This window comes from Heterodontus francisci, chromosome 1 (genome assembly GCF_036365525.1).
Source record: "Heterodontus francisci isolate sHetFra1 chromosome 1, sHetFra1.hap1, whole genome shotgun sequence".
Taxonomy (NCBI): Eukaryota; Metazoa; Chordata; class Chondrichthyes; order Heterodontiformes; family Heterodontidae; genus Heterodontus; species Heterodontus francisci.
In genome coordinates this window covers 287,334,474-287,352,303 of record NC_090371.1, presented here as the reverse complement: position 1 = coordinate 287,352,303, position 17,830 = coordinate 287,334,474, and the positions used below count along the sequence as shown (strand labels likewise).

General features: G+C 41.8%; 1 protein-coding gene across 1 annotated transcript in view; it reads left to right on the top strand.

Moving 5' to 3' along the window:
• LOC137373117 (diacylglycerol kinase theta) overlaps positions 1-17,830 on the top strand; it is a 296,078-nt gene that overhangs the window by 18,746 nt on the left and 259,502 nt on the right. Inside the window, exons 3-4 of the mRNA XM_068037996.1 lie at positions 13,041-13,143; positions 16,260-16,345. Coding sequence (XP_067894097.1) covers positions 13,041-13,143; positions 16,260-16,345 — 189 coding nt within the window. The remainder of the gene's footprint in view (positions 1-13,040; positions 13,144-16,259; positions 16,346-17,830) is intronic.

Here is a 17,830-nt window from a genome sequence, read left to right as displayed (position 1 = left end):
TCTCTTTATGGGCTGTGGTGGTTACATACTGAAAAAAAATCTAATCAAAAAGCTTTTATAATTTATTCAGTTATTATCTACTTGGCTCTATTTAAACATTTTAAAAAATTTGTTCAGGGGATGTGGATGTCACTGGCTAGGCCAGCATTTATTGCCCATCCCTAATTGCCTTTGAGAAGCTGGCGGTGGTGATAATGAAATGTAATCTTTAATACAGACTGGTCGATCTAGCTGAACTATGTTTTTTTTTTACATTAGAGATACAGCACTGAAACAGGCCCTTCGGCCCACCGAGTCTGTGCCGACCATCAACCACCCATTTATACTAATCCTACACTAATCCCATATTCCTAGCAAACATCCCCACCTGTCCCTATATTTCCCTACCACCTACCTATACTAGTGACAATTTATAATGGCCAATTTACCTATCAACCTGCAAGTCTTTTGGCTTGTGGGAGGAAACCGGAGCACCCGGAGAAAACCCACTCAGACACAGGGAGAACTTGCAAACTCCACACAGGCAGTACCCGGGTCCCTGGAGCTGTGAGGCTGCAGTGCTAACCACTGTGCCACTGTGCCGCCCACTGTTCTCTATAGGAAATTCAGCATTTTGTTTTCCAATATAATAAAGTACATTTGTAACAATCTAATGAATACAGTTGTACATTTAACCACCAGGGTTGACTTTATTTAATTAGTCCAAATGACTTTTATAAGTAATCCAGATTTCTGCAGTCTCTATCTATTACCACAATCTGGCAGATATGTGTGCATTGCATTGCCACCCTTGGAGTGTGATATTAGTTCAAATGTTCCAGTGGTGAGAGCACTCTCATTGAAGATTCAGCACCACAGTGTTGGGTTGTATTTACATCCTGTGCTGCCTTCGAGCTCCCCATTGTGAGTGAGGGGGTCACAGAATTAATCTTTGTTCTTCTATTAAGTAACATACAGAGTTTTTAGTCAGCATGATCTCAGACATTTAATTGATAAATAAAAGAATGTTGTCATTTTCATTTCTTTATAATGTGATATTTGCACTGGGTAGTGTAGTATAAGGGTCTGAATAGGTTAATGTTTGAGACAGTGAGAGTAACCCCTGCCACTGTAGTGGTGATGTAATAGTCATGCGGTAATATAAGCATCATGAAAGGTGCTAGCAAGACAGGCTTAAAGGGAGTGTATGTAGATGTGTAAATACAATAAATGAGTTAGTGTTCAGACCTACACAGACTCTGAGAGTTCTGTAGACAAAGCTCGACCTAATGTCTTAAACACTATCAACAATATACAACAGGTAGTAGCATTCAGTCTTGGTCACCAGGTGTATTGTAACAAAACAACAAAACAAACTATATCAGTTTCCCTTGTCACGGTCCTATAGTTTTTTCGGAATATGCAGTTTGCCTTTAAGGGCTTGCAAGGGATCAGTATTGCTTTAAGAGCCGACAAGCCTTGGGAGTTATAGGAAGGTGCATTTTCATTACCATGAAAACAGCCACTGGGAGTGAGCCTGATGCAATACATTTGTTGCAATTCAATTTGAACTGGCAGTTAGTAAGACAGTTTGAACACACAGACAGAAGATACAGACAGCTGTGATGAGCACACCTGAAAAAAGAGCTCTCAATCATTTAAACTGAAGGAATAAGATTTTAGTCTGTTTATTATCTCTCAAATTTCTAAAAAGTCAAGTCAAGACACAGATCTCTGGTAATTTAAATTGAAGAAAGGGAAGTTGGATTGTGACAACCTTTTATCCTTCAAAAACTCTAAAGTCAGATAGATTCTGTTGAAAGTGTTTGCAAATCATTAATTGTTGAAATTCGCTGGACTTCAATCAACATTCACAGGAGAAGGAAAACATCAGCTACTGTTCTACTGTGGAAGAGTTCGAACAACATCCGTTGAGGACTTCGAGCAACATTGGACTGTAAATTTGCAAGGACTCTTTTTTTCTATTTTAAATGTTGTTTATATCTTCATAGTGTTTAAGAATTTAGTTCTTCTAATTAGAAGAGTTAATTTGTTGCTTTAAAGACACCTGGTTTGGTTAGCCTCATTCGGGGGTTAATAGATGGTAGAATTTGGTTGGGTCTTTCTTTAATTTGCAAAGTTTTAAATGATACGTTAACTGATCTGCAGAACGACGGGATTGATTTAACAGTGCGTTGGTCCCACCACAATCAGAATCGTATATTTTGATAGGGGGCTTTGACAAGAGCAGTCAGTCGTAACACCCTTGCCTCTAAAAGAGGACAAGCTGCAGTTAATACCGAGGGGCGTACAAGTTCCACGCCACTATTCGAAGAAGAACAGTGATGTTCTCCCCAGTGTCCTCAACCAACATGTAAAAAAGCCCCATCTTCTGGTCATTTATTGCAGTGTTGTTTTGGGATCTTGCTGTGTGCAACTTGGTGCTGCGTTTCCTACATTATAACAGTGACTACACTTCACAAGTACTGCATTGGATGTAAAATGCTTTGGTGGTGGGGGGTGGGTGGTGGTATCCTGAGGTTGTGAGGGCACTATATATATATTTGAGATTTCTTTTTAAATGAAAATTATTAGTGTAACATATTTTCTAAAACTGTTACAACAAGCAATATTTTACCAGTCAAAGGTGCATATATGACATATAAAAGAAAGAAAGGCTTGAATTTATATAGTGCTTTTCATGACCACTGGATGTCTCAATGCGCTTGACAGCTGATGAAGTACTTTGGAAGTGTATTCACTGTTGTACTGTAGGAAACAGAAATTATAATTTATAGCTATCTCAAAACAGATTCTCAAAACTGTTTAACTGGCCTGATGCATCCAGTCTTAAGACAGACAACCTTTTATCTTAACTAGTAAATTTGTGGCACTATTCGATAAGTCAGAGGTTATGCTATTGCAAGACCATGGAATATGGAGGAGCACTTTGCAGTAAATGTTTGTTGATTGGTTCATGGACCACAAATGAATAGTGTTTTCTTTAACTACTTCGTGGACATAGATCAATACATAAATTATATAAATAAATCTGTGGAAGTAATTAGTAATCAGCTCCATAACTTTATTTTGGCTCCTGTTTTGGCATATGGGTTTTGTATTGAATGACAAAAAAGATATTCTAGCTTTTACCATTCTTACCAAGTTTCCAAATTATTGCAGTTGTTTTTCTTAGATCTTCTATGTAAATGCTGTTTCTCGGAATCCTGGATACTCCTCCAAACCAGCTCATCCCTGCTGTTAGAAATTTTTGCTGATCGACTTTTCTCATGTTCCAGCATACTAATCCATACAAAAGTATGTCGCTATCCATCGCTACATAAACTCTTACTTAAAATATCTTTAGCCTTCCAAATCCTGCTTAGTCTTTCAAAAGCAGCAGAGTCAAGTCCGCAATTCACCTTTCATGTCTTCTCCACACTTATGTTCTCTGGCACAAACCTGCAAAGTGTTACAACCGGGTGAGGAAGGGGTCTCAGGCTCCCCTCTGGCCCCTTTCCTGGTTTGGTCGTAATAAGGTTTAATTTTTAAACAGTGTTTTTAGCTTCACCTCAGTGAGTCCTCATTCACTGTTCTCTGATTATACTTGTAAATGAGCTAACCAAACAGGTTTTCTTAAACTTACACCTTTCTTGTTTAAATTTATTAGCTTTAACACTCTAACTCAGTTAAAATTACTGAAATTACGCACGCAACCATGCTAGCATGCATACGAGATAAACACACACAGAAATAGATACGGGGTCAGAAAGAATTAAAGGGGGAGGGTTTGGAGTAGTAGATAGAATTCAGTTACTGTCTTTAGTTTGGATGTAAAGTCCTTGATTGGAGTTAAGTCTTTCAGTTCTCGTTGGGGCCCATTGCACACTTTCATACTTGTTTCGCTGGTACCAGAAGGCCGACGAGGTCCTCTGTCATGAAGCTTAGGTTGCTTTCGTGGGTCCCTGGCACGTTGCTTGAGAGAACGGTGCTTTCTTCTTGAAGTTCAGTTGCAGCCTGCCCCAAATCTTTCTGTGAGGCGCAATTCAAAAAGTCCCCAGGTTGGCCAGCAGGTTAGTCATGTGACTAGTTCTTTCTTTGAAACATCGTCTGCGAGGATTATTGATTTCAAAAGTTCTCCAGTCACACTCAGTGGGGGGATGGAGTTTTGTCTCTTACAAAGAAACTGGCTCTCAGTGTCTTTTGATCACCACTATTGACAAAACCCATCTCGCTAATTGAATCAGTGAGCACTCCCATTGTCTCTCTATGCATCTGTCTTTCGGAATGCAAATGTGCAACTATGTTTTAGCTGTTCAGCTGTGTGGTCCTTTTAAACAAGTCATGTTCAATGTCCAGTAAAAGAGATTCAAGCAGCGTTCCAAATGACGAAATTAATATCTTTCAATTTGGCCAGTGTGGTTTCCGTCACAAAAAGTATACAAACTGATCCCTCTGTTCAACTGCATGCCCTCTGACCCTCATCTGTAAATCTTCCTGGTGCTTCCTAAATGACAAGGTCGTTGTTGCCTTACGTTAACGTGTATTCCAAATTTCTACTTTCTGTGTACTTTATCAGTCTACTCTATGCAAATCTGTTTTAGATGTCCCTATAAGGTCAGTGTGATCAGCAACTCTAAGATTGTTTAAAATCTGCTTCTACTAATGGCTGCTGAATAGTATTGCAAATAGTCGTTTAGTAGCATAGAACATGAGTATTGCTGAAAATAGAAACATGCTGTCTTGCACTCATCAGGACAATCGCAAGAATAGCCAATGTAAGGGAAAACAACAACTAATACTGCATGAGAAGAGAGTGCTGATTGGTAGGGCATTGCCATGGTGAATGCACCAGTTTCCAGTGACTGACAGTTAATTGTCATGCTTTGTTTAAAATTTAAACTAGGCAGCTTGACTGTGGTCAAGGCATTGCCCCAAAGAATGAAGCAGCAAGCAATCGCGAAATCACATCTAATGTTTGCAAGTGTCCAGCATTAGATATGATTCCACAATTGGACAACATTTGCTAAATAATCCACAGTGTGCTAAGAATTACGCTGACAGCCAATTTAAGATTGTCAGTAGGGCTTGCAGTGTGGTGCATTTGCGTGTACTGGAAGCCACATGTATTAATATATACTAATAACATATTAATACATATATTAATACACAGGGCCCTGTTCTTTGCAGACAGAACGAATATGTACAAGCACTGCGCCTGTTTCAGCTGAACAAAATAAGTGACAGCCATTCGCTGGTTCATTCTTCAGGGCAATGCCTTGACCAATCAGAGTCGAGCTGCCTGGTTTAAATTTTAAACAAAACTTGGCAGTTAACTGTCAGTCACTGTTAACTGGTGCATTCGCCATGGCAGTGCTTCTACCGATCAGAGTTCACTTGCCAACCAATCAGCACTCTCTTCTCATGCAGTACAAGTTGTTGTTTTCCCTTACATTGGTTATTCTTGCGATTGTCCTGAAGAGTGCAAGATGAAAAGCTTAGACAACATGTCTTGATTTTCAGCAATACTCAAGTATTACAAATATTGTATCTGAGGCTTGTATCTTTCAGTATCAGTAAGGTGTGTAATATTTTGATCTCATATCAGTCATGTGAAGCACTACTTCAGTAAACTTACTGTATTACAATAATGGGCGAACTTTGTCATAGTTAGCCTGAATTGTGAAGGCAAAAACTCCATTCAGGTCCTGCAGTCCCCATGTGAGCTCGGAGAAACTGTTCACCCTGTTCCCCAGAATAAAAACAAGGCAGCATGGAATAAAGCTTCATAACGTTAAGGTCAGTGCACAGATCAGGAATCACAGCTTCACCCACAGTGGTGATTGTTTGAAATATTCTGTCCAGGGAGTCAATCCAGGCTGATACCATCAGCAACTTTTTGAGCTGGGATTTTGAGAGAAAAATCAGTTGAGGATGTAGTGAAGATGTTCAGATTTTGAAACTCGAACTATCCAGATCAATTAAATGTTTTTTCTGTTTGTGTACATTCCCATATCTCTAGGTGGTATGTAGGCATGATGGGCTGAATGACCTTGTGTGCTGTACAATTCTATGATATACATTTAATATCATACTCCACTGATAATGAGAAGATCCAACTTGATTGGAGTATACATTACTCACTGACTTGTGGGGTTCTGTCAGGAAATTTTGATTATGTGAATGATAGATAAATGTTAAGAGCGTTCCCATTCTGATTATTCCAACTGAAACAGTGTTTGGGTGTTTTGTGACTAAGATGCACGTTGTTAAACAGACTGTGCAGCCAGGAATGCTGGTCTCGCTACTGGTACGTACACCTCAGGACGTGAACCTTGGCTCAAGAAATAGAGCAAAATGTCTGTTCTAATAAGGTGGCCTACTAATGATGTGCAATTTTTAAATATCAGTTTCTTACCATGAAATTAACTAGATTTAAAACTCAATTAGTGCAGCATCACTCTACAGCCTGAACTGAAAACTGCCCACTCTCTGCAACCTTTTCCACGCCTTGATTCCAGCCTATGTGTTTTGTTTTATCAACTGCACTCTTTTCATTTCAATGGGAAGTTTAAAAGAAGATTTGATAGTGGGGCCCAGCTTTAAGGGTTATGATAATGTCAGTTGGGAAATACTATTTTCATTGGTCATTGAGTCAGTAACTAGTGGACATACATATAAAATCATCAACAAAAGAATGAAGAGAATGGTTAGGAGAATCTTTTTAATGTAGAGGGTTGTTTGGATAGGAAATATTAGAAGGTGGGAGCAGAATCCATAATTAGTGTTAAAAGGGAATTTGATACAACTTTGGAATAGATAAAATTCAAAGGGTGCACGAGTGTACAGGTATTTGGAACTAAGTAGCTATCAAAGGGACACTGTAGGCTCGAGGGCTAAATGGCCGCCTAGCTTGTAAGACTATAGGGAGGAAACAAATGATCTTCCACATCTTCCTGACATCTTTCTGATCTTGATGCTTCATTGTGACCTGTTCAAGTTTGGATGTAACAGGGATCCTTTCTCACATACAGTTGTACATGGAAGTGAAACCAGAATCCTACTCTAGTTGCTTGCTGTGTACTGCTGAATAAAAAAATGCATTCTGTAATATGCTGATTTTATTTTCAAAAATGCTCGTGTTAAATACCGTGCAAAGTCAGACACAGTGACTGATGATGATATCAAGTTTTGCTAGTCACATCTTTGTTCTACTGAAACGTAACTGAAAATGCTCATGTCTTGCCAAACCAAACTGGAGAATGCTGCAGAACAGGCTTGATGTATGCAGCCAGAAAGTCGCAGTATTCCATTGAGTCAATTCAGACCTCAGACCAAAAGCACTTCCTGACTGGTGAAGATAGCCTCAGTTTACATGAAGCTGTATCTGTGCAGTTATCACCCCTCTAGATTATTTTTCAACGTTGAGTTTTGTTCTCCCTGTTTATCCATCATTCCCCAACTAGCATTGTCGGATGACCAGCTCTCTGCTAATGGTAATTTCTATTATAGATTCATAGACATTACACCAGAGAGAGAGAGATCATTCAGCCCATCATATCACTGCTGGTCATAGTTCTTTAACTATAATCCCATTACCCTGATGTTCTCCCATATCCTTTTATATTCTTCCTTTTGAAATACTAATGGAAATGAATGTCACCTCCTGGCCAGAATCCACCTTCAGTTTATTTTCTTTGGCTACTATTTGTAGGCAGGTAATTTGGCTCCAGTTAGTGCATTTTCAGATGAACGTCCAGTACTGGATGAGCAGAAATTTCCTCCAATTAAATATTGGGAAGAATGAAGCCTTTGCTTTTGGTCCCTGCTTCAAACTCTGTTCCTTAGCTACCGATTACATCCCTCTCCCTGGCAACAGTCGGAGATTAAACCGTATTTGACCCTGAGATGCGTTTCCTTATATTCATGCCATCACTAAGACCTCCTATTTTCACCTCCATAATATTGCCTGACTTTGCCCCTGTCGTAGCTCATTTGCTGCTGAAACCCTCGTTCATGCCTTTGTTACCTCTAGACTTCACTATTCCAACGCACTCCTAGCTGGTCTCCCACATTCTACCCTCCATAAATTTGAGGTCATCCAAAAATTTTCCTGCCTGTGTCTAAATTCACACTAAGTCCTGTTCACCGATCATCCTTGTGCTCGTTGACCTGCAATGGCTCCCAGTCAGGCAATATCTTGATTTAAAAATTCTCATCCTTGTTTTCAAATCCCTCTATTTCTTCATCCCTCCCTATATCTATAATCTCCTCCAGCCCCACAAACCTCTGAGATATCTGTGTTCCTCTAATTCTGGGCTCTTGAGAATCCCTGATTTTAATCTCTCCATTGGCGGCCACACCTTAAGTTGGCTGGGCCCTAAGCCCTGGAATTCCCTCTTAAAAGAAGTGGTTAGTGAGATAGTTGATGCGTTGGTTTGGATTTTCCAAAATTCCCTAGATTCGGGGAAGGTTCCATTAGATTGGAAAATAACCAATGTAACTCCTTTATTCAAAAAGGGAGGGAGACAGAAAGCAGAAAACTACAGGCCAGTTAGCTTAACATCCCTCATAGGGAAAATGTCAGAAGCTCTTATTAAAGACATTATAGCAGGGCACTTAGAAAAATTCAAGGTAATCAGGTAGAGTCAACATAGTTTTGTGAAACGGAATCATGTTTAACCAATTTATTGGAGTTCTTTGAAGCAGTAACATGTGCTGTGGATAAAGGGAACTGGTGGATGTACTTAGATTTCCAAAAGGCATTTGACAAGATGCCACATCAAAGGTTATTGCGGAAGATAAAAGCTCATGGTGTAGGGGGTAATATATTGGCATGGATAGATTGGCTAGCTAACAGGAAACAGAGAAGGCATAAACGGGTCATTTTCTAGTGGCAAGATGTAACGAGTGGTGTGTCACATGGATCAGCGCTGGGGCCTCAACGTTTTACAATTTATATAAATGATTTGGATGAAGGGACCGAAAGCATGGTTGCTAAATTTGTTGATGACACAAAGATAGGTCAGAAAGTAAGTTGTGAGAAAGTAAGCAATTCGCAGAGGTGTGTGAAAATAATAATAGGGTAATTATATTAGGTGATTTCAACTTTCCCAACATTAATTGGGATAGTCATCGTGTTAAGGGCTTAGTTGGAGTGGAGTTCTTAAAATGTAGACAGGAGAACATTTTAGCTCAATATGTAGAGAATCCAACAAGGGAGGGTGCAGTGCTGGACCTAATTCTGGGGAATGAAGCCGGACAGGTGGTTGATGTTTTGGTGGGGGAGCATTTTGGTGATAGTGACCACAACATGGTACAATTTAAGCTTGTTATGGAGAAAGAAATAGACAAGTTGCAAAACAAGGTTTTGGATTGGGGGAGAGCGAATTTTAGTAAAATAAGGAAGGATCTGGCTAAGGTAGACTGGAAAGAGTTACTTGTCGGGAAATCTACAGAAGAGCAGTGGGGGGCATTCAAAAAGGAAATGGGGAGGGTACAGGCCCAATATGTTCCCTCTAGGGTAATAGGTAGGAGCAACAAGCCCAGAGAACCATGGATGACCAGAAACATTCAGGGTACGATGAGAAGGAAAAGGGAGGCTTTTAGCAAATACAAGGAGACCAAATCAACGGAAGCATTAGTGGAGTACAGAAAGTGTAGGATGGAGCTTAAGAAAGCAATCAGGAGAGCAAACTGGGGATATGAGAAAGCTCTGGCTGGTAAAAGTAGGGAAAATCCCAAGATATTCCATAATTATATCAATGGGAAGGGGATAACCAGGGAAAGATTAGGACCCATTAGGGACCAAGGGGGAAATCTGTGGGTGGAGCCAGAGGACATTGGTAGGGTGTTGAATGAATACTTCACATCTGTCTTCACCCAAGAGAATGAGGATGTAGATATGGAACTCGGAGAGAGACTGTGAGGTTCTTGAGCAAATTGTCATAGGCAGTGACAAGGTATTGGAGGTTTTGGCAGGCTTAAAAGTGGACAAATCTCCAGGTCCAGACGATTTGTGTCCCAGGATGCTGTGGAAGGCGAGGGTGGAGATTGCAGGGGCTCTGACCCAAATTTTTAATTCCTCTCTGGCCTCGGGGGAGGTGCCAGAGGACTGGAGAACAGCTAATGTGGTCCCACTATTTAAGAAAGGTTGTAGAGATAAGCCAGGGAACTACAGACCAGTGAGTCTCACATCAGTGGTAGGGAAACTATTGGAGAAAATTCTGAAGGAGAGAATCTATCTCCACTTGGATTGGCAAAAAGGAATAGTCAGCATGGCTTTGTCAGAGGGAGGTCATGCCTAACAAATTTGATTGAATTTTTTGAGCATGTGACCAGGTGTGTAGATGAGGGTAGTGCAGTTGATGTAGTTTACATGGATTTCAGCAGAGCCTTTGACAAGGTCCCATATGGGAGACTTATCAAGAAAGCAAATGCACATGGGATACAGGGTAACTTGATAAGGTGGATTCAAAATTGGCTTAGCTGTAGGAGACAGAGAGTGATGACAGACGGCTGTTTTAGTGACTGGAAGCCAGTGTCCAGTGGCGTACCACAGGGATCTGTGCTGGGTCCCCTATTGTTTGTCATTTATATAAACGACATAGATGACTATGTGGGGGGTAGGATCAGTAAGTTCGCAGATGACGCAAAGATTGGCCGAGTGGTTAACAGTGAGGTTGATTGTCTTGGGTTACAGGAAGATATAGACGGGATGATCAAATGGGCAGAAAAGTGGCAGATGGAATTTAACCCTGAAAAGTGTGAGGGATACACTTTGGAAGGAGTAATGTGAAACGAAAGTATTCAATGAATGGCCTGACACTGGGAAGTTCCGAGGAACAAAGGGACCTTGGCGTGTTTGTCCATAGATCTCTGAAGGCAGAAGGGCAGGTTAATAGGGTGGTGAAAAAGGCATATGGGCCACTTGCCTTTATCAATCGAGGCATAGATTACAAAAGCAGGGAGATCATGTTGGAGTTGTACAGAACTTTAGTAAGGCCACAGCTGGACTGGAGTACTGTGTGCAGTTCTGGTCGCCACATTATAGGAAGGATGTGATTGCATTGGAGGGGGTGCAGAGGCGATTCACCAGGATGTTGCCTGGGATGGAACATTTAAGCTATGAAGAGAGGTTGGATTGGCTTGGGTTGTTTTCGTTGGAGCAGAGAAGACTGAGGGGTGACCTGATCGAGGTGTACAAGATGATGAGGGGCATGGACAGGGTGGATAGGGAGAAGCTGTTCCCCTTAGTTCAAGGGTCAGTTATGAGGCGTCACAAGTTTAAGGTGAGGGGCAGGAGGTTTAAGGGGGATTTGAGGAAGAACTTTTTTACCCAGAGGGTGGTGACGGTCTGGAATGCACTGCCTGGGAGGGTGGTAGAGGCGGGTGGCCTCACATCCTTTAAAAAGTACCTGGATGAGCACTTGGTACGTCATAACATTCAAGGCTATGGGCCAAGTGCTGACAAATGGGATTAGGTAGACAGGTCAGGTGTCTTTAATGCATCGGTGCAGACTCGATGGGCTGAAGGGCCTCTTCTGCACTGTATTATTCTGTGATTCTGTGAAGAGGGCATAAGGATGTAGATAGGTTAAGTGAGTGGGCAAAGATCTGGCAAATAGAGTACAATGTGGGAAAATGTGAAATTGTCCATTTTGGCTGGAAGAATACAAAATAAGCATTATCTAAATGGTGAGAGATTGCAGAGGGATCTGGGTGGATGTATCACAAAAGGTTAACATGCAGGTACAGCAAGTAATTAGGAAAGCTAATAGAATGTTATCATTTATTGTGAGGGGAATCGAAGGAGGTTATGCTTCAGCTGTACGAGGCATTAGTGAGACCACATCTGGAGTACTGTGTACAGTATTGGTCTCCTTATTTAAAGAAGGATGTAAATGCGTTGGAGGCAGTACAGAGAAGGTTTACTAGACTAATACCTGGAATGGGCAGGTTGTCTTATGAGGAAAGATTGGACAGGCTAGGCTTGTACCTGCTGGAGTTTAGAAGAATAAGAGGCGACTTGGTTGAAACATATAAGATCCTGAGGGGTCTTGACAGGGTGGAGATGGAAAGGATGTTTTTCCTTGTGGGAGAATCTAGAACTAGGGATCGCTATTTAAAGATAAGGGGTCGCCCATTTAAGACAGAGATGAGAAATTTTTTCTGAGGGTCGTGACTCTTTGGAACTCTTCCTCAAAAGCGGTGGTGCAGAATCTTTGAATATTTTAAGGCAGAGTTAGATAGATTCTTGATAAGCAAGGGGGTGAAAGGTTATTGGGGGCAAGCGGGAATGTTGAGTTGAAGTTGTTCAACTCCAGCAAGCTTATTATAGAAGGATAAGGCTGGAGCCTATATTTACTCAGTTTCACATTTATTGTGCAGTGTAAAAGGATTACAAATGTAATCGCACAAATCCCTCTCCCAGTCCCAGTGAGTGTCTGCTTTTAAGTACTCAACTAAAGCCCCAGTTAACTCCCTTCACCTACATATAATCGCGCAATTAACAGAGGTTACAATCAGATCAGCCATGATCTTACTGAATTGCAGAGCAGGCTCAAGGGGCTGAGTAGCCTACTCCTGATCCTAATTCGTATGTTTGTATGTTCCCTCCCTAAACCTCTCTGCCTCTCTCCCCCCTCCTTTGACACTCTTTAAAGCCTACCTTTCTGACCAAGCTTTTGGTCATCTGACCGAATAGCTCCTTTTGTGGCTCAGTGTCATATTTGTTTTATAATGCTGCTGTGAAGTGCCTTGGGATGTTTTATTACATTCAAGGTGCTATATAAATCTAACTTGTTGTTTAACCAGCAGAGATTGGAAATTGGCTTTGTCGTAAGCTATGGGCACTAACCTGTGTTGTGACACCAGTCCACCAACAGCTTCATGTACAGGCTACCTGAACCATAATTCTAATCAACAATTATCTGTGGCGGTGCTGAATTTTATTGGCAAGACACATTGATTTAGGTGCTTCCATGTTGCTGGTCATTGAGGGAGGGTGAATGTATATTTAGTTCTAAAGTGGGGACTGATTAATCTTCTCATTGTTCTAGATTCCTGTGGCACACTGTCTTGGAGTTCCTGCACAGTACAAAAAGAAATTTTGCACTGTTTGTAGAAGGCAGTTGGAAGAGAGTCCTGCAACACGATGTGAAGGTATAGAGATAGTTTATAATGGCAAATAATCTGAAATAAAATATCCTGAAACAGTATTGTGTGAATGTGATGCATGTGCAGTGTGTCTCAGGGAATAAAATATCAAACGGCCATCAGATTACAGACAAGTGATTAATCTCAGGTTTAGCATTTGTGATGATTGTCAGTGTCAGACCCTTGGAGTAGCACTTGATAAGTAACAACATTTTGAACTGAAGTGAACTTTACTGCAGTTACTCAGCAACCAACAACAAGTGTTGTTGCACCACGTCTTGTGGAAAACAGCGGCCGTGGGGCACGGCAGTGGTGGGGTTGGGTGTGGGACACGGCGGCCTTGGGGCACGGCAGTGGTGGGGTTGGGTGTGGGAAATGGCAGTGGTGGGGTTGGGTGTGGGACACGGCGGCTGTGGGGCACGGCAGTGGTGGGGTTGGGTGTGGGACACGGCGGCCTTGGGGCACAGCAGTGGTGGGGTTGGGTGTGGGAAACGGCAGTGGTGGGGTTGGGTGTGGGACACGGCAGTGGTGGGGTTGGGTGTGGGACACGGCGGCTGTGGGGCACGGCAGTGGTGGGGTTGGGTGTGGGACACGGCGGCTGTGGGGCACGGCAGTGGTGGGGTTGGGTGTGGGGCACGACAGTGGTGGGGTTGGATGTGGGGCACAGCGGCCGTGGGGCACGGCTGTGGTGGGGTTGGGTGTGGGACACGGCAGTGGTGGGGTTGGGTGTGGGGCACGGTGGTGGGGCTTGGGGTTTGGCTGGGTATGTTCTAATCCACACTAAAGCATTAGTCAAAGATGGAACTGATGTCATTGTTGAAGCTCTCTGCTGTCGGTTAATCTGTGGCTGGCCTGGGAGTGCTTGCTGCACACTCTTGAATGCCAAAGATGGAATAGTATTCCATTTGCCAGTCCTGCCTGCACCTCCCTTTAGCACAGAGGTCACCAAGAAAATTGAGCGACTTTCTTTTAAATAAATACGTTTTTCATGGTGGCGGTGAGTATTCAATGTGAAACTAATGTTGAAAGACTTGCATTGAGTGTTTGATGGTGAATACTTGATACTTGTAGAACAAGATCATCTCTTCTTAGATAACTGATTGGTCTGAGGGGCTTGTTTTTGCTGTGCTAACTTTCACTGTCCACACAGAATCACAGAATTGTTACAGTGCAGAAGGAGGCCATTTGGCCCATTGAGTTTGCACCGGCTCTCCGAATGAGCAGTTCATCTAATGCCATGCCCCCACCTTCCCCCTGTAATCCTGCACATTCATCCTCATCATATAACAGTCTAATTCCCTTTTGAATGCCTCAATTGAACCTGCCTCCACCACACTCTCAGGCAGTGCATTCCGGACCTTAATCACTTGCTGCGTGAAGAAGTTTTTCCTCATGTTGCTTTTGCTTTGCTTGCCAATCATTTTAAATCTGTGCCCTCTCATTCTCAATCCTTTCACAATGGGAACAGTTTTTCACTATCCACTCTGTCCGGACCCCTCATGATTTGTACATTTGTAAACCAGTATGGTTCTGCCTTGGGTTTTGAATATAATTTATGCAATATGCACAAAGACACTATGCTATTATTTAGTGAGTTGCAGCCTGTCTGATAAACTCCAAAACTGAGAATTACCTTGCTACTGTTAAAGCATCAATACCAAGTTTACATATTCCAGTCACTAATAATGAATGCTTTTTGTTTATTCCCATTTAAAAACCATTTTCAACAGAATAATTTGTTTGTATTTGAAATGGAATGGATGAGTGAGGCTGACAAACCCCTGTTTTGGCCACTCAAGCTTTGTGTTTAAAACTCAGACCAGGGACTTGTAGGAAATTGCATGTTGCTCTAATTTTTATGATGTGGTTCTAAAGGTAGGTTTGTTTACTGATGGTCGTTACCTGTGGTTATCAAAATGCAGTCACAAAGATTAGACCCAGGCCATTCATGAGTGAAATTAGGAACCTGCTTTTTCACACAAAGGGTAGTGGGGTGGGATGAGGTGGAATGGGGCAAGTTGGGGTGGGATAGAGCAGGCGGTTGGATGGAGCAAGAGTAGGGTAGGGAGGGCTGGAATGGGTTACGGTGGCGTGTGGATGAACAGAGCAAGGGCGGGGTGGAGCGGAGCAGAGAAAATTGGGATGAGGTGTGAATGAGCTTCCTTATGTGTAGCTCTAGGTTCTTCACCCAGGCTGTTGTGTGACCGTTACTATATCTGCATATCTTTGCATGCCTTGCACAGCAGTTGTCTGATAAATCCTAGTTTGCCATCATAACCAAGGATGTCTTGATAATTAGTCATTTTCTTTGATAAACCAGTAAAGCAAAAAAGAAAATGATGCCATTTACTGACCCTCATTTAACTGTGCCCCATGTGGAAAATAATGTAATACCAGATTTATACCAATTCCTCCACCCAGCTAGTCAAAGCAGGCTTTACGTATAAATTTTATTCACTGTAGTAATGCTGCTCAGGGATTCATGTGTTCTATTCATGTGAATTGTACTCATTGTATAACTGTCCTGTTGAACTAGGGCCGTTTTGCAATATTTCTCATGAATTACTTGTTTACAGGTACAGAAGACACTATAATTTTGAACTTTCCTCTTGGCCAATGAGATGTAATGTGGAAGCAAAATGCTGATTTAGTGCACTAAGCAGATCTTTACTTATTTGCTGTTTGTAACTATTGGGCTGACATACTTCCAACTAAACTGGGTGACCAGTGAAAAGTTGTTGGCTGAGGTAAAGTTGCTTGAATGAATATGTGTCTATCAATTAGTGGGAATAAACATCATCACTAGATAAATAAGCTTGTGCTCCTTGAATTTGACTGCAGAAACAAATTGCTTTTTGTCTCTGCATGTGGATAATAGCTCAGTGAAAAGCTCATACATCAGATTTCTGCAAACAGCATTTCACATGGAATTGCAGCCATCAGGGGTGTCTGACCCTCAGTTACAACACTGAGGGTAAGAAAAGAGTTGGGTCTTAATTGGCTGCAAAATATTGTCTTGATCTGTGGAAGAATACATGATTATAATGATAACAGAAACGCCCAGTTTTATTTGTGAGCTGGCATAACCCTGTATGAATAACGTCGCCTTTCTGATTTGATAGTGTGTGAGCTACACGTCCATGTCGAATGTGGCCCCTTTGCCTGTAGTGACTGTCGCCAATGTCACCAAGATGGACAGTATGATCGGGTGAGTAATGTAGCATCAGCGGGAGGGAGTGAGAACTAGCATTCCATGCAGCAATTCTACCAATGTTATAATCAGACAATGCTCAGATCAAACAATGCTCGTTTATATATATTAAACAATATTGGGCTAGATGTATTGAAGCAATGTCATGACAACATTTATCACATTAGCAATTTGAAATCTTTCCAAATAATTAAGTCTGACTAATGATGTGAAAACTTAATTTTACAATATGACTAATACTATGGTGTACAGTGGTCACTGAAATGAAGGGAAATAGAGGATTTTGTAAACCTAGAAAAAGTAAAAGATAGCTAAAGAAAGAGTACGACTGATTAAAGGTGAAATATGAAATCATCTTATGGGGGATGAAGGAATGGTCGAGATTCTAAATATGTATGTTACCTTAGATTTCATAGGAGAGTGTGGTATTGGAAATGAGAGAGTGTGAGAGGAGGAAGTAGGGAAATTAGGATAGCTATAGATAAGGAAATCGAACTGAAAATGTTGATGAAACTCAAAGTGTAAAACGCACTGGTCCTGATGGTTAGAATCATAGAAAGTTTACGGCACAGGAAGAGGCTACTTGGCCCATTTGTCTGTGCTGGCCGGAAAAAAAGAGCTATCCAGCCTAATCCCCCTTTTTAGGATTTGGTCCGTAGCCTTGCAGGTTATGGCACTTCAGGTGCAGATCCAGGCACCTTTAAAATGAGGTGAGGTTTTCTGCCTTTACCACCCTTTCAGGCAGTGAGTTCCAGACCCCCACGCCCCTCTGGGTGAAAAAATATTTGTTCATGTCCCCTCTAATCCTTCTACCAATCACTTTAAATCTATGCCTCAATCACTGACCTCTCTGCTAAGGTAAATAGGCCCTTCCCATCCACTCTATCCCGAGCCCTCATAATTTTGTACATCTCAATCAAATCTCCCCTCAGCCTCCTCTGTTCCAAGGAGAACAATCCCATAACATTTCAAACATGGAAATTGTGCCAAGGACTGGAGTGTTGCCAGTTTAACACCTCTGTTCAGAAATGGATAAATCGGGTAACTAACCAATTTAGCCTAGCATTGATTAGGAAGCTATACTGGTCAACCTAACATTGGTCAGGTAAATAGACCAATCAGCAGTGGGTAAGCTCCTGGTGACCTGTACACAAGATTATACCAACACTCACTGAGAAGGGCATGGGTTCATTAAGGCGGGTCAGCAAGGATTTATAAAAGTTCGATGTGTCCTGCCAAATATTTGAGGAAATAATGGAGTGTATTATTGAAGAAAATGCAGCAGATATTTTGTCTCTGGCTTTTCAAAAGGTGTTTGCTATAGCATTGCATAGGAGACTTGACAAAGTTATAGAATTTTAGAGTGGCTACAACACAGAACGAGGCCATTCAACCCATTGTGTCCGTGCCAGCTCTCTGCGAGAGCAACTCACCTAGTACCACTTTCCCGCCTTTTCCCTGTAGCCCTGCAATTCATTTCTC